Source organism: Artemia sp. Qi Xiang Cuo, chromosome 8 (assembly GCF_049724085.1).
Source record: "Artemia sp. Qi Xiang Cuo chromosome 8, ASM4972408v1, whole genome shotgun sequence".
NCBI lineage: Eukaryota > Metazoa > Arthropoda > Branchiopoda > Anostraca > Artemiidae > Artemia > Artemia sp. Qi Xiang Cuo.
The window spans coordinates 10,292,111-10,313,981 of record NC_142801.1 but is presented as its reverse complement, the minus strand read 5'-3'; the positions used below and the strand labels follow the sequence as shown (position 1 = coordinate 10,313,981).

General features: G+C 35.9%; 1 protein-coding gene across 1 annotated transcript in view; it reads right to left on the bottom strand.

The window, feature by feature from the left end:
* Nct (Nicastrin) overlaps positions 1-21,871 on the bottom strand; it is a 101,121-nt gene that overhangs the window by 59,846 nt on the left and 19,404 nt on the right. Inside the window, exons 3-6 of the mRNA XM_089093205.1 lie at positions 17,124-17,247; positions 12,305-12,426; positions 6,555-6,697; positions 3,229-3,382 (exon numbers count right to left, since the gene is read on the bottom strand). Of these exons, the coding sequence (XP_088949331.1) occupies positions 3,229-3,382; positions 6,555-6,697; positions 12,305-12,426; positions 17,124-17,247 (543 nt within the window). The remainder of the gene's footprint in view (positions 1-3,228; positions 3,383-6,554; positions 6,698-12,304; positions 12,427-17,123; positions 17,248-21,871) is intronic.

Here is a 21,871-nt window from a genome sequence, read left to right as displayed (position 1 = left end):
TTGTCATTAGGGTCCCTGCATCAATTATCATGCTTGACATTTGTGTTCAAGTTTTTAGCTAGAGAGCTGCCATCTGCGTTTATAAGATTATTTCGACCTATTTCAGACCAGCATAGTTTGCATACCCGATCATCATCATCATCATCCCGATCTGTTGTTATCCGATCAATAAATGGGGGGAGGAGGATATTCAAGGCTCGTGGAATCTTCAAGACTTCTTCAAGACTGTCGTGGTGCACAACAGATTTGTCGTTATCCGACCAATAAATTTGGGGGAATATTCAAGACTCGTGGAATCTTCAAGACTGTCGTGGTGCACAACAGAATTGTCGTTATCCGACCAATAAATTCGGGGGGGGAATATTTAAGACTCGGGTGAATCTTCAAGACTCTTCTTCAAGAATCTTCAAGACTGTCGTGGTGCACAAGAGAGTTGTTGTTATCCAACCAATAAATTTGGGGGGAATCTTCAAGACTCGGGTGAATCTTGACGCTGGCCAATAGTTTCTTGAAATGGGTCAAACCTTCGTAGATCGAATTTTGGTAGATTGAAACTGCCACTTCTTACTTTTGCTTCGACATCTGGCGAGAGTTTGGTCCATGAACTGGTAACAGGAATAAAGGTTTTATTCTGTCATTGTTTTTGTACTTAAAGAAAGCCCAGACAGTACTTTTAGGCTTTTTAGCAGCTGTTTAAAATATTGAAGTTTTTTGGGGAGGAGAGGAGCATACTTCCGGGAGAACTATATTTATTGAAATAGTACCCAATAAGTAGTATAGGTGTCAAAGTGATAGATTTGGGGCAAGGTTATGAATTCCATGTAGTCAGGTTGCTTGTTTGATTTTGGCCACATATCATCTTGCTTGTTTTGGGACCTGTTTGCAATTTTATTTATTTATTTTTTAATTTGGAAAGCCGTAAATATTTTATTAGGGGTTTTGAAAACCCTTAGAAGGTTGACAAATTTGGGCATTTCCTGACTGCAAGCTCAGCTACGAACTTAGACTGACTCATCTCATTCCAATTTAAGTTTACACAAGCCTAAAAAAAACTCAAAAAATGGGCTCCATTACAACTGAACCCTCGTGTAACAGAACCCCCGTGCAACTCGACCCCCTTGTACCTGAACCCCCTAGCAACTGCACCCTAGTGTAACTGAAATCTCGTGTAACTGAACACTCCGCAAAATACCCCTGGAAAAGAATACCGTGAAAATTAATCCCGGAAAATACCCCTCCCCCCGCGACTAGTTGGTTTCCAATTAATCTTGACTTATAAAAAAGTACCAAAACTCTCAATTTCTGTTCCAATGAACATCCTCTGAAGTTTCTACGACAGTATGGCGGAGGTGGGGGTGAGGAAGGGGCACTTCCCCTCCTATACGGAATAAAATCTGCTCATTTTGGGGTTTAACGTTACTCCTTCCTTCTATAATAACAGCGTACCAATATAATTTTCACATTTTTGATGTTTTTTAAAGTTTTTGCCCCCCCCCCCGAAAAAATAACCCCCCAAAAAAACGTCCTGAACATAGCCCTGGGGATTATGCATCAATTTCTACCTCTATCCTTCCCTTGTCTCTTTCTTAGAACTGATTCTGTATTTATCTAAAGGCTCAATGAGAGATGGAAAGTTTTGGCTTCAAAATGTACCTTTTGAGGCCGCTCCCTTCCTCACTAACTAGCCAAAATATTTTAAGGTCTATAGAAATTTCACCGGCTTAGGTAAATGCCCTGTTGTTTTAAATTTTCGAAAATTTGCATTTAAGTGCTTTAAACTTCTACAATGAGGTTCTACGATTGTTTTGTAGTTTAGGAATTTACTGAGATGTCTCGAAGGGTATACTTTAATACCAAAACACCCCAACTCTCATTGCGCCTTCAAATAAACACAGAATTAGTTATAAGGGAGAGACAAGGGGAGGGTGGGGTAGAAATTGATATATAATCCCCAGGGCCGCATTTAGGACTTTTGTTTGAAGGGTTATTTTTTTCGGAGGGAGGACAAAAAAGCTTTAAAAACACGCAAAAATTTAACATTGATATTTCATCCCTCTTGATTTCTGGGAATATGTCTGGTCTAAGCTGTTATTTTGAAAGTAAAGAGTATAATTAAACCCCAAAATGAGCAGAATTCATTTCGTATAGGAGGAGGACAGGCCCTTCCTCACCCCCACCTCCGCCATACGGTCGTAGAAACTTCAGAGGATGTTCATTCGATCAGAAATTGATAGTTTAGTCCTTTTTTGCAAATCAAAAGTGATTGAAAACGAACCAACCGCGGGGGCGGGGGTATTTTCCACGTGGGTTATTTTACAGGTGGGGGGTATTTTCCGGGGGGAGGGAATGGGTTAAACGCCTATACGAGTAGACAATGACAGGGCGAAGGGAACCCCCCAGCAATAGACATGAAAAAAGAGAAATAAATCTGGCTTTAATGGTTTTGTGACGTCCAATTTTCTTTCTTTTTGTGACAACAAAACAGAGCTTTTTTATGAATCTTCTTTGATGAATCTCTTCGACAGGCATTTATATCATAACTTCGAAAAACAAACAGCTCCAACAAGGTTGAACAGGTGAAGGTTCTAACTTGTGCTTTACCCAATGATATTGCCTCATATTTGTAGAATATTGAAAAACTGAGTACGGTGGTTCAGTCGCACGAGGGTTTAGTTGCGCAGGGGGTTCAGTTGCACGGAAGTTCAGTTGCACGGTGGTTCAGTTGTACGGTGGTTCAGTTTCATGGGGGTTCAGTTGCGTGGTGGTTCAGTTGCATGGGGGTTTCAGTTACAGGGGGGTTCAGTTACACGGAGGTTCAGTTAAATGGGGTTGAGTTGCACGGAGGTTCAGTTGCAAGGTGGTGCAGTTGCTTGAGGTTCAGTTACACGCACACCAAAAAAAAAAAAAAAAAAAACGAAAAGAAAAAGAAAAATAGGTGAGTTATGTAAAAAATACGAGAGATCATGGAGAAATAAAAAAAAAAAAAAAAAAAAAAAACTTGGGATTTTTGGAAGTACGAGCCAAAAAAGATAATACAAAATTAAAAAATAGAGAACAATGCCAAATCAAACCCTTATACTTATAGCACACAAGTTTGGTTACATCAGAACAATTACGGAGATTCCTGAATAGAATCCTATGCTATAAATAAAAATTGCCCTGTTCTATCGAAGACCCCTCCCCTTTCAGAAAAAGAATACTGATAAAATAACTAGAAAAATAAATTACTTGGTTGGGGATTTATATAACTATCCAAGATTCCTCGTCGAATACAAGTTGGGGTGTTGACAGCACCAATCATAGGAGATTTCAATTCGATGGCACATAGAGGCCAATCTCGAGGGATGCCCTTGACTGACGGCCGATTGTACTTCTCATAACACTGCAAAAAATACTTTATTATTAAGAAATAAAGCAAAATTTCTTCACGCCACAAGTGTTTTTTTTATTATTTCTTTTTTTTGCCTGTAGATTCTTTTACGAAAGAAATTATTATATATACAGGTCACACAGGCTCCTTAGGGCTTAATCCCCAACTATTTTTAAATATTTTGTTCCTTAGTTTTTCTTACTAAAAAATTAGTTCTTCTTTTGTTTTTTCAAAAAAAAGAAATAAAATAAATAAAATAAATAAATAAATAAAAAAACTACTAAATCTTAATAGTATCCATATCCAAGAGCGCACAGGTCTAAGTTGACTAATTGTACAGTAAGCATAAGTGGAGACCGACACGATTCTTTGTTCTTGAAACACAAAAAACGCTTTAGTGCCCACTTTTTTTGGGATAGATCCAACCCTTAGGGGAGGGGGTAAGTTGTCAAAACACGAACAATTTGCAAATTTACCCGTGATTTTTAATTTTTGCCAAGGAAAGTTTGGACCAATCTCATGAATGGGATAGGGGAGGAGGTAAGACAAATACCCAAAACCCTTTCTCCCCCCTGTGTCCAGAAATACAGTAATATTAGAAAAAATATATACCTTTTTATTGTAAAATAAAATTATACTCCTGTGAATACTATTACTCATCTTTAGTTAACTGTTTTTAATTGATACCTTCGAGCTTTTGACTTGAAAACTACGCCTTTATATGTTTTTCCTTTGGATGTTTCGAAGTTATGAGGCTTTTACGGCAACACCGCATTTTCGTCACTGTTGACAACGCTTCTCCTCAGGAAAACTTTAAACATTAACAATCTGTTGATTTCCAATGACAAATGCACCCCAAAGGAAAAGCTAAACTTAAAATAAAAGCGGGTGAAAATCAGCGAAAAAAAAGCTAAAAACATATAACAACAAATACCCTAAGAATGTATAGCTTTCCTTCGAAGATGTAATTCGTCTTTATTAATGTATGAACTTTATGGATATAAAATGTCTTCCAATGATTTCCCTTATTTATTTTTATAGTTTAACATGGACATTCAAGTGGACTTTCAACGTGGTACTACTGACAGAAATGTGCCTAAAAGTTCCATAACTTTTGAAACAACCTAAAGAAACATCCTTGAAGATCGTAGTCTTCATGTAGTAATCTTCATGGTGGAAACTAAGTTTTTTGGTGACTTGTATTTTTCACCCAAGTTTCTTTTTTTTTTTAGTTTGGCACCCACTTCTACAAAAAACTGAAATATGAGATCTATTTCATGAAAAACCGAATTACTAATTTTTATTAATTTTCTATTCAACTAATTTTAACTTAACCGCTTAACCAATTGGGTTAAGTTTCATCTTAACTAATTTAAACTTAACAACTTAACCAATTGGTTAAGTTTCCTTTTAACCAATTTAAACAGTCAGATTCCGATTTTACAACCTTAGGATCTTAACTGAAGATTCCTGATAATATTTAATCACAAATCAATTTATAATTTAATTATTTGCAATTTATGGTTTAATCCTTCGTTAGGGGTACAGGGAATAGGGTTATTCTCGCCAAATTTTGTCATTATTTCGTTCTCCGGTTTTTATCCTTGGATTCAAGAAATTATACCACATGGTGGAAAATTATTATTCTTTTTTTTTACTAAATGCTTGGTTTTTTTATATGAAATTTTATCATTCAAGTACCATTTACAATCTGTCTCTAATTTTTTTTTCTCGTATTTTAGGTATAATCGGAAAACTTTTTCTTTATTTGTCCGCAAATTCTGCGGACGATTTGTTTTCGCTTTCTACCGCAGTAATTACAGAAAGGCTGAGATGGATAGGACGCATTTAGTGGATAATAGATGACAGATTGCAAAAAATCGTCCTTTTCAGTTAACCATCTAATGTCTAAAAGGACCATCTGGGGACTGACCATCCCCAATCAGAGTAAAAAGAGAAAAAATTTAAGGGAAACTGGAACTTTTTGAGAGGGTGTAAAAAGCAGGCTTTGAATATATTGGGATGGAGGAAGAGCAACCGTAGCTGTGTTGGCCTCAGGTGACTTCGTGGTGCAGTGAGCTGTCAGTAGTAGTAATAGTAGTATCAATCCATATATACTGTACTGTGTTAGCGTTTGGCTTGGTTCATTTTCTTCCATTTTGCGGCCTGAACGAGTTGTACAAAATAATGCTACTCGACTGGATCTGGATTAAGAGAGCCATACACATTTTTTTTTTTTAAGCTACAACATGACATAAATCTTTCATCTTTTGATAATTTAACAAATTTGAGATCTTTGGTCCACGAATATGACACTCGATCTTCAACAGAGATTAATACTCCACTCGTTGTTTTAACATGATTGATGTTTCCTGTCCTTTATAAGGAGATTAGAAGTAGAAACATTCTTGACCAGAATATATAAAATATGTTAGTGATATTTCTTCGTTTAAGAGTGTAATTACAAATTGATTTTTAGTAAGTATGAATTTTAGTTGTATTTTTGGATTTATAAGTTTATTAATATACATTGAATTTAAAAAAAATATAAACAACTCTTTTTTTTTATCCATAACTTCTGTCTTTGCAGTGCTGATTGCTACAGTGTCATCAGAAAACAATGACACTGTGTTATTCCGGAATTTTTTTATTCTATCACTATCAATAAAACAACAATTTGGGATACAGCTAGAGATACCACTAATGAACAAAAGAACGAAAATATTCGAAACAAGAGCAGATCCTTGAGGAACGTCACAGAAAACTGGACGCTGTTCAGATTGAGTGTAAGCCATCTTTACAAATCGGCACCGGTCACGAAAAAAACTCCGTATAAGATCAAAAACTTTACCTCGGATCCCATACACCTTTCATTTCCCAGGAGTAGGCCACGGTGGACTGTGTCAAACGCCTTCATGAGGTCTAGAAGCACTAAAACAACAATTGAGGTAGGTATATCAATATTGACATTATGCATTCTGACATTATTGGTAACTTTTTCATTAATTTGTTACTGCAAGCCGTTGGATATTACTTGAACGTGAGGGAAGGCTGTCTCGCACCTCCTTGAATGTGAAGGAGGGCACCCCAAAATCTTTTTACCACCACTACATACGTTAGGGAGGTGAACACACATTCCTTTAATACGACTCCCTTAAATGTGACAGTTCAAAGAATCATTTACCTGGCTTATATTTTCAGCTGTTTCAATCGACTGAACAAAAAATATTGGAAATCCCCAATCTTCAAATAAGAACTCTGTTGATCCAGGATTCCAAGGGTTTGTGTCACAAAACTGAGACTCCTCCTCAAACGTGTAGTAAAAACCTGAAATATTAATTGGAAAGGTTCACTCAAAGTGAAATTTCAACAGCACCAAGAACTAGCTAACAAGAATCAGTTTTCTTTAGACTAAATCCAAATTCGTGCAATAGATTTCATACTTGTTGTACAGCACTAAAATATAAACAACTTACTCTGATTTTTTAAACAGGCTGAGACCATATTCAGTCATAATCAAGGTCAAATTTGTGATAAAAACCTAAAAAATAAGCTATGAACATCCATTCAAAATCAAATTTTACAAATCCCGAGATTCAGATAATCCTAATACATTAAATTATGCTAGGTCAAATACTAGGAAAACACTTTACCGGTGTAGCACCCTGGCCCCATCTAGCCTTAAACTGATAAGCTCAGAGGTATGCAAAAACAAGGGTATATGAATATTTTAGAAGCCCAGTGTTACTTAAAAAGACTCGGGGTATTATGTGTATCGACCCTTAAAGAAAGAAAACATGGCCTGACGATGAAAGGCTCTAAATGTCGGTCGTCTGAAGCCCATCAAAATGATTCCCCTAGTCATGCGTCAGATTTACGACTGAAGCCCTAAACCACACTGTTTACCCGGTCAGCTGGTCTTCAAAAGCTAAGACCTAAAAGTTGTTAATTCGACTGATCGATACTTGTCTTCATCTGTGCCTTGCTTTGTGCGTAATTTTAACTCCCGATGTTCTTTTAAGTGCATTAACATGCAATTGACAATCCGATGCTAGTGTGTTTTGATACTATTATGGAGAATAAAAGAACTACCTATTTATTTAAATTAGCTAAGTCTTTTCTCACTAGCGCTCCTTTCAAACAGTTCGTGGTAACGAACTGTAAGTAAGGAGCGACCCGGCTCAATGGTAACCGAAACTCTAGAAAACGGGATTTTGATACCAATAAATACATCAAAAGAGTCAGATTTTAATTCTGATTTCAAATATATAAGTTTCATCAAGTCTAGTCTTACCCATCAAAAGTTACGCGCCTGAGAAAATTTGGCTGATTTTCGAAAAAAGGGGGAAGGACCCCCTAAAAGTTATAGAACCTTAATGACAATCGCACCATCATATTCAGCGTAACAGATAACCCTACTGTAGAGGTTTCAAGCTCCTGTCTACAAAAATGTGGATTTTTTTTGCCATAAGAAAGATCACGGATGCGTGTTTATTTGGTTTTTTTTTTTTTTTCCCCAGAGGTGATCGCATCGACCCAGTGGTCCTAGAATATCGTGGGAGGGCTCATTAGAACGGAAATTAAAAGTTCTAGTACTCTTTTTAAGTGATCAAAAAAAATGGAGGGCAACTAGGCCCCCTCCCACGCACATTTTTCCCCCTACGTCACCCGATCAAAATTTTGAGATAGCCATTTTGTTCAGCATGGTCGAAAATATGATAAATATGTTTTTTAGGATGTCCTAATCCCCCGAAGTCCCCGGGGGGAGGGCTGAAAGTTATGAACTTTACCTATTGTTAACATATAGTATTGGTTATTGGGAAGTATACAGAATTTTTCAGGGGAGATGTCTTCTGGTAGTAGGGGAGGGGGTGGGTCGGGGTTTATGTGGGAGGATCGTTCCATGGCCGAAGTTGTCATGGGGGAAGGGACAGTGCCACGACGAGGGCGCTTGATTTCCCAGCATTATTTAAAAAAATCAGAAATTAAATTAAAAAAAAACAAGTTTTTCAACTGAAAGTAAGGAGCAACATCAATACTTAAAACGAAAAGAAATTATTACGTATATGATTGGGTTCACCCCCTATTCAATACCCCGCTCTTTAAGCCAAATATTTTTTTAGTACTTTCATAAGAGCTATTTATTCTAATTAAAGGCCTTTGTGATTAAGGGGTCATTGTTAAAGAATTAGAACAAAATTTGAACTTTAGCGTAAAGAGCGAGGTATTGACTAGGGGGTGAACCCCCTAATATAAGTATCAAAAATATATTAATATAGAAGTTTGTTACGTAAGTTAATTCATAAGTTACGTATATTTATTACTAATAAAAACGTTAGTGTTGGGGTTCCACCCCTGTTTCTTTTCTTTTCAGATAAATGACCCATTTTATTTTCTGTAATTACATTTGCCTATAAGATAATTTTCAATCGTAAGTTGGATTCTAGTTGCTAAGTAAGATACTTTCGCAATAAGTAAGCTTTGAACTAAATTCTATTTTGGACTTCCTGGTTTGAGTCATTGAAAGGCAAAAGTAAGAAAAAGTAGAATGGATTTTGAATGGGGATTTAGAGGATTGGCCAGGGCCAAGCAAAGGTCCACCCCTATGCAAAGTTTGTGTACAGAATGAATATTATTTTGGAGTCTACTTTGAGACCCCGTATAGGGAGTCTGTAATGAGAGTTTATAGATGTGTTTGTTGTGACCGTTTGGAAGAATACAAGTAAGCTATTTTCTACAAACTGTGTACTAATTTTCCCGGAACCCAAACAGGGTAGAAACAGAGTTACGAGATACCGTCATTATTATATTGACAGCTCGTTACCTCCAAGGAGATAGTTAGAAATTAGCGGTAACCCAGGGTGGGTAGCCTTGGCCTTAAAGCGGCCATTTGACAGCTCGATCACGTTATCATACCCTGGGGCAGGGTATAGGCTTCTGTAAATTGGGTATCACCAAACCCGATATTTACAGAACCGGTGTGGTGGACGCGGGCATCCCATAAAATTTGGCGCCGCCAGGGGCTTTTCCCTACAGTAAGTGGTTTAGCACCATTTTTGCACCAATAAGTGGTGACACCCATACCTTACAACACCAATAGTGGTGGCATTGTAACCTACCAGTATAACAGTTAGTAAATAAAATTTAACAAGTTTCGAGAAAGCCATTAAACCAAATAGAAGTAAAACTAATATGAACATTTTGTTGTAATTATTCATGTACGGTGAGCCACAATCAAAACCTGCATTAATTCAAAAACGTTCAAAAATTAAATATAAAAAAAAACAAGTTTTTTTTAACTTAAAGTAAGGAACGACGTTAAAACTAAAAACGAACAGAAATTATTTCCTATATGAAGGAGGCTGTCCCCTCCTCAACGCCTCGCCCTTTACGTTTAAGTTTGACTTTCTCACAACTCCATTTTTTTAAACAATAAAAAACTTTGGCGTTGAGGAGGGGACAGCCCCTTTCATATACGGAATAATTTCTGTTCGTTTTAAGTTTTTACGTCGTTCCTTACTTTCAGTTAAAAAAAACTTGTTTTTTTATTTAATCTCACTTAAGAGAAGAGATGCAATGCAACATAAATGAGCTCTCGAAAGTAGGTTAACAAACAGGTTTGGCAATAAGCACGCAGAAGAGGAAAATCTTGCGCTGTGTGAATAAACTACCTGCTGAGCCACTGATAGTTAACGAAATTGAAGAGGTTGTAATGTTTAGATATCTTGAGTGTCTAGTGAGCAAAGAAGTCCTGAACGTGAAATTGCCACACGAATCGCGTGCGCAGGAAGCGACTCTGATAAGTTAAGAAACGTGTGGAGAAGTGCCACTTTCTATTTGAAGATGAAATTGAAGTTTTCAATAGTAATGTCCTGTCAGTGCTAATGCATGGTTCTGAAAGCTGGGTGCTGACAAAACAGCTAGACAAAAGAATCTGATGTTTTTATAATAATCGCCTTTGAGGGATTCTCAGAATCAACTGAACAGACAAAATTGCCAACTCATTCTTTAGAGACAGCCACTAACTATTAAACACTAAACAGCCACTCGTTATTGATAAAGTCATAAGCAGTCGGTGGCGATATTGAAGACACATGGTTAGAATGGGCAGCAATCGCCAGCCGACGCAGTGATCTCAAGAACAACCCTTGTGAGCTTTGGTCGAAGACGCTGGAGAGGCATCGTCGCCGCCTTATGAACCGACCGGCGTGAGAAGCCCTAAATCTAAGTAAGTTTGAAACAAAAACCTAAAATATAAACTCTAAGCTTCATCCATAATAAGATTTCACAAATCTCGAGATTCAGCTAATCCTAATTTTCAATATCGGTTGATTCTAATTTATTTTAGATGTCAAATTAGTACAAAAATAAAAATTCTAAAGGTCTATTCAAAGTGAAATTTTACCAATGTCAAATTCGGCTAATATTGATTTTCTAAAATTGGCCGAGTCCAAATTCATTCAAGATAGGGGTCAAATTTGTAGGAAAAATCTAAAGTATAAACCATAAAGGCTAATTCACAACAATACTTCGTAAACACCGAAATCCAGCTTATCCTGAGTTCTAAAGATTAGCCGAGTCCAAATTCGTTTATAATAGAGGTCAAATATTTAGCAAAAACCTAAAACATAACCTCTGAAGGTCTATCCGCGATCGACCTTTACAAATACTGAGATTCAGCTATACCTAGTCCAAATTCGTTTATAGCACAGGTCAAATTATTACCAAACTAACTCCACTAATACCAAAGTTCAGCTAATCCTAATCCTTAAAACGGAACAAGTCCATTTTTACTGATTTCAAATAATAGAGGTCAAACTTGAAGCAAAAACCAAAAATATAAACCTTGAATGTCTATTCATAATGAAACATTACTAATAATCTAGCTAATCCAAATTTTTTAAATCGGCGAGTCTGAATTTGTTCATAATACGAGGAAAGGTTAAATTCGTAACAAAAACCTAAAATAAAAACTCTAAAGCTTCATTCGCAATAAAATTACATTTTTTCTTCTTATTGTGATTAGTATGGAGACGCTTTTACATATCGTATTACCGGAATCGGATTCCGAGCCCTGCGCTGTGTTGTTGCATCCGAGTTCGAACTCCAGGCCTCAATAACCAGGCCTCATATAAGCCTGAGATTAATCCGACTGCGCTAATACAGGAACATTAATATCTTGGTAATTTATCCTAATTTCGTCTATCGAGTTAAAGTTTGTTCTCAAAAGAGCTTGCAGAGCTAGACCTAACCAATAGTCGCTCAGTTAAATAAAAATTACTTAAGACTGACCAATCAGAGGGGGCAAAAGAACAAGCAGGATGTTTTTACATGGGGTGGAAATGGCTCATAAAAATTCACTGCATTCAATCTGCGTTCAATACACTCATTGCAATTAAGTTTACAATTTTGACATTCAGTCGTAAATTGCAAGTACTGAATGGCGTTTAGAAGCACTTTTAGAAACCTATTGCAATTAAGGTAATTAAGATAATTAGTAATTAATTAATTACTAATTAGTAAGGTAATTAAGAAAGTTCCATATGCAATTCTTGGTATACAATTTTGGTATCTTGCTATTCTTATTTTTCTGTGCCTAACTGTTAAAGTCATTATCTTTCTTCTTCCTTTTGTTTTGTCTTCTAATACCAACTTGGTCTTTCCTGTTTTCTCTACTGTCTTGCTTTCTGTTATTATTCTTGTTATTATCTGCTATTATTATTATTATCATTACTTTGTGTTATCATATTACGCTACTTTTGAATTGAAAACCATCTGCCCCTTCTAGAACTTTCTACTAGCTGCGCTAATATATACAGCTCTTCTTGTAAGGCTACTTATGCCCCCTATAAAATATTTACAGCGTTTACTACAATTTTTTGGCAATTAATTTGAAATCCTCAATAGATTACAAAAATAGCAAAAACTACTAACTCGAGTAGTGATTCGGGCATACATCATCGATGGAAAATCTTTCTGGTCTACCTTCGCCTGTTTTATTAAGAACGACAACACCGTTCACTTTACCAGACTCCTTCAAACTTGTCATCATCTCCCTGAAAAAAAAAATCAATATTTATTACGACGTGTATTACATACACGTCGATATGTTACAATCCATCTTTTAAGAAATCAAAAATAGAACGAAAGTACCCCCCCCCCCCTGCCAAAAGGCAGTGAAAAGTACCTTTTCGTGTGGTATATTAATTAAAAAAAAATTTTTTAGTATTTTTATTAAACAAATTGAACAAACAACAGATTTAACTCCTTGTCGAATTCAAAAACTATATTTTGTCCATCCTCAAACATGTTTTTGAATTGGCACCCTTGGTTACAATATATTACAATATGCATATTGACAAGGACACACAATATCCAGCTTAAAATTGGTTTTAGCCTTGGAGAGGCAAGTTTGGCTATTTATTCAGTACAAGATTTTATATAAATCAGAAACTGGAGTAGGTAGGGAAGGATTTCTAAATTTGCGAAACATTTTATAATATTCATTTTCATCCCTTTGAAAAAAATAATCGGCATGGTTTAGCATCTGCAAGGGCCAAAGGTCCAAGCACCAGCGCAAGCGATATCCCAATTTTCATTTAACAATGCTTGTTAGACATGTTTCCATTGAAAAAATTGAAAAGAGCAAAACTGCCCAATTGGATTAAAGAAAAAATACATTTTGCCCCTCTCCCCCTAAATTTTTAAAATAAAGGCCTCTGAGTGTAATTTTTATTCGTCATATAATCATCAACAACACAACAGCAAAATAAAATCATAAGGCTAACCAAGGTTAGCAAATAAGAGCCAAGGTTAGAAAGTATTGAGAAAACGACATTCTCCCCTCCCTAGATCTTGAAAAATACATTTTATCCCACCCCCCCTAATTTTTATGAATATGTGCCACTAAACATAACAATGGCCTAAGCATGTTATTTCTTGCCTCTGTTCATCAGTAAAAGAGCAATATCTGTTAGAACTAAATTTCTATGTATTACAGATGGTGATAAAATTGGAAGAAAATAAAACCTGTTTTACACTAGCCTAAAAATTAAGTCGAAAACGGCCTCAAAGTATAACAAAGGCTATTGGGTAAGTCTTTAAGGACGTTTGATATCCAAAATGAAATTATGCGAATCTCAGAATCAGCTGACAGTCTCAAAGACAAAGAACTCATTAGCAAAAATTTCTCAGCACCACAAGGAGCTCCCGAAGCCGTTTTGGTATAAATTGATCTTAGAAGTGTCAACAGTTCAAAAATCTGACAAGAGGCTAATTTAAAACAAAAAAAACCTATAATCTCATTCCAATTGTTAAGCGAAACGCTGTCTAATCAATGTACATAAAGTATATATAACGTACACCCTGTGGCCCCAAAGATTTCAATCAAGGCAGTTAGCATAACAGAAAGCTAACAGAAAGGCATAGCATATATTAAATACGTAACCTAACCTAATACAGCAACAGAGATTTCAATCAAGGCAGTTAGCATAACAGAAAGCTTCAAAAGCTGTCAAATTATTCAATGAGACGTCTTTTGGGAGGATTTTTAATGTTTATTAAGCAGATATACCATAATATTTTTAGGGACTGCTCTTTCCAGAACTTCAGAAGGAAAACCGTGCTCCATTCAATCAAAAAAATAAAATTCATGCTTTTTAATGATGTTAAGTTTCATTAAATCTGAATATCTCTATCTCTGACGCAAAACCTTTCTTTCCTTTACTTTACAACCAGGGACTGTAATATTCTATTATCTGATATATTTTTCATTATATGCTGATTGTTTGATTGCATGAACTGCTTTTAAAATGTTCAAACATGACATGTTTAATTTTCTGTGTTAATTTTCTCTAGTCCCCAAATGACTATTTTTCACTACGAATTCACACGTAGAAAATATACATCGAGAGTTCAAGAGCATGTTGGCTTACTGCTTGCAAAATCAATGCTACATTAGTGGAATCGCAGTACAAGACTTTGGCTAACCTGAGGACTCACGCGCCTCTCTTTTGACCAAGCCTTTTGACCAGGGTTTCAACAATTCTGGAAATCCAGTGAAAAACTAATTTTTATGTTGTATTCACAAGAAATTAAACGGTTTTTCTCAGATTTCTGGGAAAGTAGGTGCTGGCTTTTAGTTTTCTGTCGTTTATTCGGATTTTTTAGCATAGCTATACTAGTTATTGCAAGACCGCCCAACTAATTTGATTTTGTGATATTTAAAATCAATGTATAATTTTGCATGACGATAGCTATGGCTGTAATTTTCATGTTTTATATGTTTAGTGTCTTATTATGACAAGAACTGCGGCTGATCGGCATGACCGTTTTATGGCGTTTGAAAACAAAATCGTTATCTTTAACTAATTCTGAATAGTTTGGCCACAAAAATAAAAAAATCTTGTATTGGACAGAAGCGCATCCAGGATTTTTGATAATTTTATAAATTACGTAAAAACGTAATTTTTGTTACGTTTTTACGAGTCAAACAAACATTTCGAGGCGGGGGGGGGGGGGGTCAAACCGGGTAACCCCCTGGATACGGCCTTGGTATTGGACGAGATAGGGTGATTCTTTAAGGCATTGAACAACCTTAAAACAAGGTAGATTCTTTTATCCACCCCAGATTTATTTTGGTACTTTTAAGTCAGCAAGAATGTCTCATATTTTTCAATTCAAAAGCACGTCGCCTCAATCCACCCACACGGACGGCAATGCCTTAAACTTTTTTCAGCCTGAAACTGTCTATGACGCTAAATATATGTAAAATGGAAACAGCAAAAATACAAAAACGGAAACTGCTTGCTTAGATACATAGTTTATGCCACGAGCATAGTACGCAGCAGTCAAGGACGTATCCAGGAATTTTTTTTTCGGGGGAGGGATGAACAAGAATAAGCTTTAAAAAACAAATTGAAAATTTGTTTATATGTATTTTTGCTACTTTTTTAGAGTCCGACGAAAATTTCAGGGGTGAGGGCTAAAACCCGGACCCCCCCCCCCCCCCCTTTCTGGATAAGAACATGAAAGCAACTCAGAAGCACTAAAAAATAGCACTTCTATTACAATTCCAGTAAATAATAACTTTCTTACTTCTTCCTTAACTCAATGTTAAGGAAGAAATGGTTGGCTGGGTAAGAAAATAGTTGGTCCCTTTCATTGCCAGCTTCTTATATAGTTAAATTAGTCACCTTTGGCAATTATATTATACTAATAAAGTACTATACTACTACTACTACTAATAAGTCAAGCAGCACCAAGCCGCCTGAGGCCAACACAGCTACGCAAAGCGCTGCTCTATCCCAATCTATTCAAAGCCCCTTAAATCTTTTGTTAAGACATCCTACTACCTCATTCGGGGAGGAGTCGCTTTTCGTTTGGTCGTAGACGGTTGGCCGACAAGGAAAATCTTTGGCAATCTGCCATTCTTCATCCGTAGAACGTGTCCAAGCCATCTCATCCTTCCTTTTATTATAGCCCTAGAAAGCGATATTGAACGACATATTCGTACAGCTCACTATTTCACATACAGTCAGTCAGTCGGGTACCCAAAACAATCCTTAGGCAATCTCTCTGGAAAATATCTAGCAATCCCTCTTCCATTTTTCGGAGCGTTATGGCTTCAGAGCCATATTTGACCACTGTCATATCTGTAACTTTCAATATTCTAATCTTGGCTTGCAGACTTATCTTCCTATTCTTTCAAACCTTTTTCAACTGTTATAAAACACCCTGGGCTTTGGGAATTATACTTTTAACATCTTCACTGCAACAATAGTCTTTACTAATAATACTACCAAGATAGGTGAAGCTGTCCACTTGATTGATCTTTTCGTTATCCAACATCACCTCTTCACCTTCACTTATTTCTAGTTTTAGCGACTTAGTCTTCTTGACATTAAATTTCAAACCTATTTTTGCACCCTGAACTTGCAAAACCTCTAATAGTTTAAACATTTTGTTAATATTTTCATCTATGATGCTTAAATCATCAGTATAATCTAAGTCTAGGAGAGTTTTATTTCCCCATTTGGCTCCGTGCTCATTGCCTTTGCTGTGCTCCTTAAGACAAAGTCCATCAAATTGACCCATATACATGGGTATAGAACGCAACCCTGATTAACTCCTGATTTAAGACTAAACCAACTATTAACCTTATTGCATACCTTAACCGCAGTAGCTTTATTCTCATACATAGCACAAATCCCTTTGATGTATTTATCTGTTAAACCATGCAAGGAGAGGACCTTCGCTAAACCTCTTCTATCAGCTGAAACAAACGCTTGCTCATAAACTATATTACTAAAAAATTAATTAGTAATAAGATAAACTATTACGATAGGATACTAATAAACTAATTAGCAATTAAATACTCCTTTTTCTGTCTTATTTTGCTTTTTCTGTTTCGTTTTCACATCCCCTAGTCAAAATTATATTTTGAAATTTGCATTGTTTCCAAGCTTTCCTTAAAAATTATAAACTTACTTCCTATAGGATTTTTTTTTTTTCTTGTTCATATCCTCCTAATCTCAGAGCCAGTTCAGGCTGGAATTTTTTTTGGCAGATTTTATATGCACTGCGCAATATTACAACGCTAAATAATATATAGCTTAGTGCATTGCTTAACTTGACTTGTCCCAAATTATGAGGAAACACATCTTCCTAAATTACCTTTAAACAATCATTAGCTAGTAGCTACTAATTGAAGTGGGGGGAGGGGCATTGTAATTTAGGGTCATCTAAATAATACCTTTGGAATAACCTGGTGCTAAGTAAGGCCACATACGGTGAATGAGGGCCGATTTCAATCAGCCATTTCAAATCATCTTCACTTTGAATTTTGTGTAGCACACCCACGTTTCCATTCTCACGAGCTGAAAATTAAGCAAACTATTAATTAATAAAAGATTTAATAATGGAATAAAAATCTATTAATATAAAAGAAAAAATACATTCTTAATAAAAGTAACAAAATTATTACATATTAAAAGCATCTCCACATATTGTTCTGGTAAATATTAGCATCAGCAAAAAAGGATAGAATATTAGCATCAGCAAAGGTACCTTATCCTTTTTACACAAGTCCTCTTATTGACGTGCTACCCACTACCAGAAAACAGAGTATTTCTTAGGGCATGCTAGCAAAATCTTGGTTTTCATAGTTTCATAAAGATATTTAGGCACAAATGGCTGGTTGCTGCCATCTACTTTGATGTAAGTGAAAAGTAGATGGCAATACAGAAAAGTTTGTGGAGGAACAAAATTCTCTTAATATCTAGCGTATGATTTAATTACTCAATGAAATATACCAACTGAATTGTATTACATTCAAGGTCATTGATGCGAGCTCTCAAAATCGTGCTATTACCTACCAGTACTTGGTACATTACCTTAATTTCAAGAATTGCTCTTAGGTTTATTATAAACCTTGAAAGTATTATTCACATGGCATACCTTCTTTGCAACCTCAGCAAACTTTATCTTGTTCAGAGCTGGGCCAAAGGGACCCAGCCAAGGCAATGGAGAGGTATTATTTATTGGTTTTCACCCCTCCAAAAGTTTACTTTAAAGTCTTCTCAAACATGACTCCAGCCCAGGTCCTTTCAAGACCCGGGCAGAGATTTTTGCTCCCCTTCCTTTCATTTAATTAATTTTTTTTGTCAAGTATTTGTTTTTCCCCTAAGAAAGAGAATCGTTTTTGCCTTGAAAAAGCGATAAATTACCGGATTAATTACCGGAAAACACCGCTAAAGTGTTTTCCGCATTTGACCTAGCATTATTTAATCTATTAGGATTATAAATATGCTCTTATGATTTTCATTCCTTCCTTTTTATTTGTGATGCAAACACTTATGCGGGACAACGTGGCCTTTAAGAATCTTTAACCTCATAAGACTTTTGGATAAACTAAATCATTGCCTCTAGGGGTACTTGTTAATTATTCAGAACACAGTCAAGAATTTCGATATGCAAGATCAGACAAAAACCGGTTTATAGCTGTATGCATTCAGAGACAATTAGCTTAGGCTCAAGGGAAAGACTATATTGAAGTTATATTTTAATTAAATATTTAATATATAGAGTTTTTGGTTAGGTTAAGTTACATTTTGCATGCAGCCCCGCCATACTTAACCCTCACCTCCCCCCCCCATAATGTGTAAATATATAGCTCAAATTATATATATCCTATTTATCTTCCAAGCATCTCAGTTGTTTCAACCCATGTACCTGTAAATTGAATCAACTTGGGTGTGTTCTGAATAATTAACAAGTACCCCTCTAGTTTTTAGCTCAGAAACGGAATTCCCAGAAAAAAAATGAACACAGTCCAACAAAAAGAGCCATTGATTGCTGGCTGACTACGTTTAAGCATCTTAACACAATTTGATATGACTATATAGGAGTGATGATAGTGATGACAATCGGGATAGAACGCTCTGAAAAAGCAGTGGACAAAAATTAACAAACTATAGTATTTCGTGTAGTTCTGGGAAGAGACGATTCAGGGCTTTCAAAAAATGTGCCTTTTTACCCATGTTTAGCTTGTAACAGTTGAATTCTTAATATATGAACTTGGATGAACCCAGAAATTTTATTGTTGGTGGTGTCGTAGAAAGATTGCAATCATAAGTAAGTAATCGGATTAACGACGCTTCTTGACTACTAAGATCCCTGCGTCAGATTGCGATCATAAGGAAGTTGAAATGCCAGTATTCCCACCATATGCCTATCTCTATGTGTTGACAAAGTTTTTGAATTTGATGAACATGACAAGTCGGGTAAAGAAATAAAGGCGTTATGAAAATCCAAAAAATAAGATGGGTATAAATATAGTGCTTTTGCTATTGAGCATAGTGAGGACTCGCCAGGAACAATTTGTGATACTTGTGCTAAGTGGTTGCGTATCAACTGTCTAGAGAGGTCACAACCTGAGTATAGGTTATTTATAAAATGTCTCACCGGCTTGGTTCTAGCTGGTTTTGCCCAATATGTAAAAGAAATGATAAAACATCAGTTAATCCAAGAGCTATTGAAGAAATTTGACTTGACGAACTTGAAAGATAAAAGAATAACTGTCCGCCTTAATTCCATCTTAAAAAATTAATAAAATATTCAGCAGATTATATTGTGGATGAATCTTTTGAGATGCGGAGAAAAGAATTGAAAGCTGAACTAGAAACCAGATTAAAAAATCTAGATAATAAAATTTAATTGTTAAAAGAAGATATTTGAGAAAAATGTAGGCTATACTGAATGAAGCGAAGGACCAGTTCACTGAGGTTCTTGTAGAAGGAATGGTGTCATTTAGGGCCAACCTAACCTCAAATTTTCAGAATGGACAGCCATTCTAAAATTTTTCTTGCTCTCACTAAATCCTTACCCCCAGACTCTGAAGAATTTTGTCTACCCCAATGGCCTGATTATACGATCTTTGAACTATTTTTGAACAAATGGCTATCTCAAAAATTTTTCGAATACAATTATGGAAAATACGACGTAGAAGGGGGGGGGACGGCTGTCCTCGACAATCTGCAACAAAAAAAGAATTAAATTGATAGATACTGGTGTTCCAATTGAAGGTAAAACTGAAAAGCTTCTATTCGAACACCTGAGTCAAGTGTCTGGTGTGGACAACAGTAAGCTAATGAACAAAAAATAACTACCCATACCAAGGTATAATCTTCCTGGCTGAACCTTACCTCCCCCAGTTTATCACATATCACATATGGTTTAGGAGAAATTCATCAAAAGGGGAGCTTCTAAAAATAAAAAAAACGTTGTCAGTGCAATGAGGAGAAGGATTTCAAATGGCGAAAAGGAACTACCAATAAGGATGGAAAAAACGAAATGTTAGGCAGCCAGAGCCATCTGGAGTTGGCTGCCATGGAACATTAACAGTATCCCCCCCCCCTCCATAGGGTGGTAAATAGTTTAACAGCTAGCGAATTTTTAAGTGAATCTAGTATTTCTTGGAGTTGCAGTGTTGATGAAATTATAATAGAACCCTTCGTCCCTGCACTTCCTGTAAAGACAGTCTAGAAAAAACAAACATTCCGAAAAATGGGAAACTGCTAAAAGTACAAAGTACTAATATGGATGTGCTAATCATGTGCGATCATGCTTTAATCATCTGTGGCAACGTCTATGGGTGCAGTTTCACCTTGTTGCTTGTAGGTGCAATTTAAGGTAAATACATCACAATTAACACCCTCAGGGAAATTACCCCCCCCCCCCCCCCAATAAAAGTCTGAATAAGTTCTACAATTTTTCCTTCATATCCATATTTTTTTTTCAGGAAACTAAGCTGTTGTTTTGCTTTTCATTTGGATGCCCCCCCCCCCCACTTCTCTAAAGTAAGTCCTTAGACATCCAACCATTAGCACCAACTAGATTGCTGATCAACAATACGCATATTAAAAACTAAAAGCTACCAGGGTATCTAAAAACTCAATTCCAGGAGTAAACAATTAAGTGGCAGAATGAGACCAATAATGTTATAATTTATTCATCTAGGAGAAATTTATTCTTTTTACTTTTGTATGATAGCTTGAATCAATAAAATGATTATGATTATTTATACAATATATAAATGAAATATATTTTGTTATATTATTTATATTATATTTTGTTTTGAATGGTTGTTATATTACATTTTGAATGCTTTCGCATAAATAAAATTTATTTTATTATATTATTTACATTATATTTTGTTTTAAATGGTGGTTATATTATATTTTGAATGGTATTGCAAGGGACATTGTCACCATAAACCCATACGTTGACCCTAGTGAGCCGTCGAGTTAAAACACAGCTTACTCAAGTGAACAGCTTGAGTCGTTATATTATAAAAAAGGGCTGTTAGTTATTCTATGCTATGTTAACACAAGCTATGTATCAGCTTTATCTAATAGCTACTGTTCCTTCATAAACTTAATTCTAATTTGATATGCAAATTTAACCAATTTCTTTTATCCAGTGACAATGACAAACGTAGAGGATAGATTAAAACGACCAACCATTAGAACTAAACACTTCTCAAATTCGCTTATGCCTTATTATGCCACAGTTTTTATAACAAGCTAGTCCAGTGTTTTTTTTTCACGGGGGGGGGGTAGAGGTTGGTCTACCAACTTCTAGAAATCCCATACACAAGTGGGCAGTAATAAACCTGGTGAAAGTGTGTCAAGTATGACGGAACTGTGTGAAGTAATGCAGGGACTGTGTGCAACATGCAGCAGAACAATATGGCAGATATGGCACTCCAGAAGCACAAGCGGTGACAGAAATTGGGAGAACCCTCGAGTTTTTTGTTTATAATTTAAGAATTTTTTTTCAGTTGAATTTATTCAGTCAATCAATGTGGTTATTCTATTCATATATCCCGTCCTGTAATGATAATATAATGCAAACCACTGTTTGCATTACCCCCGGGTAATGCAAAAAATCGGGGGGGGGGGGTTACCATTTTTGGTGACAATGAAATAAATAGAAATCGTC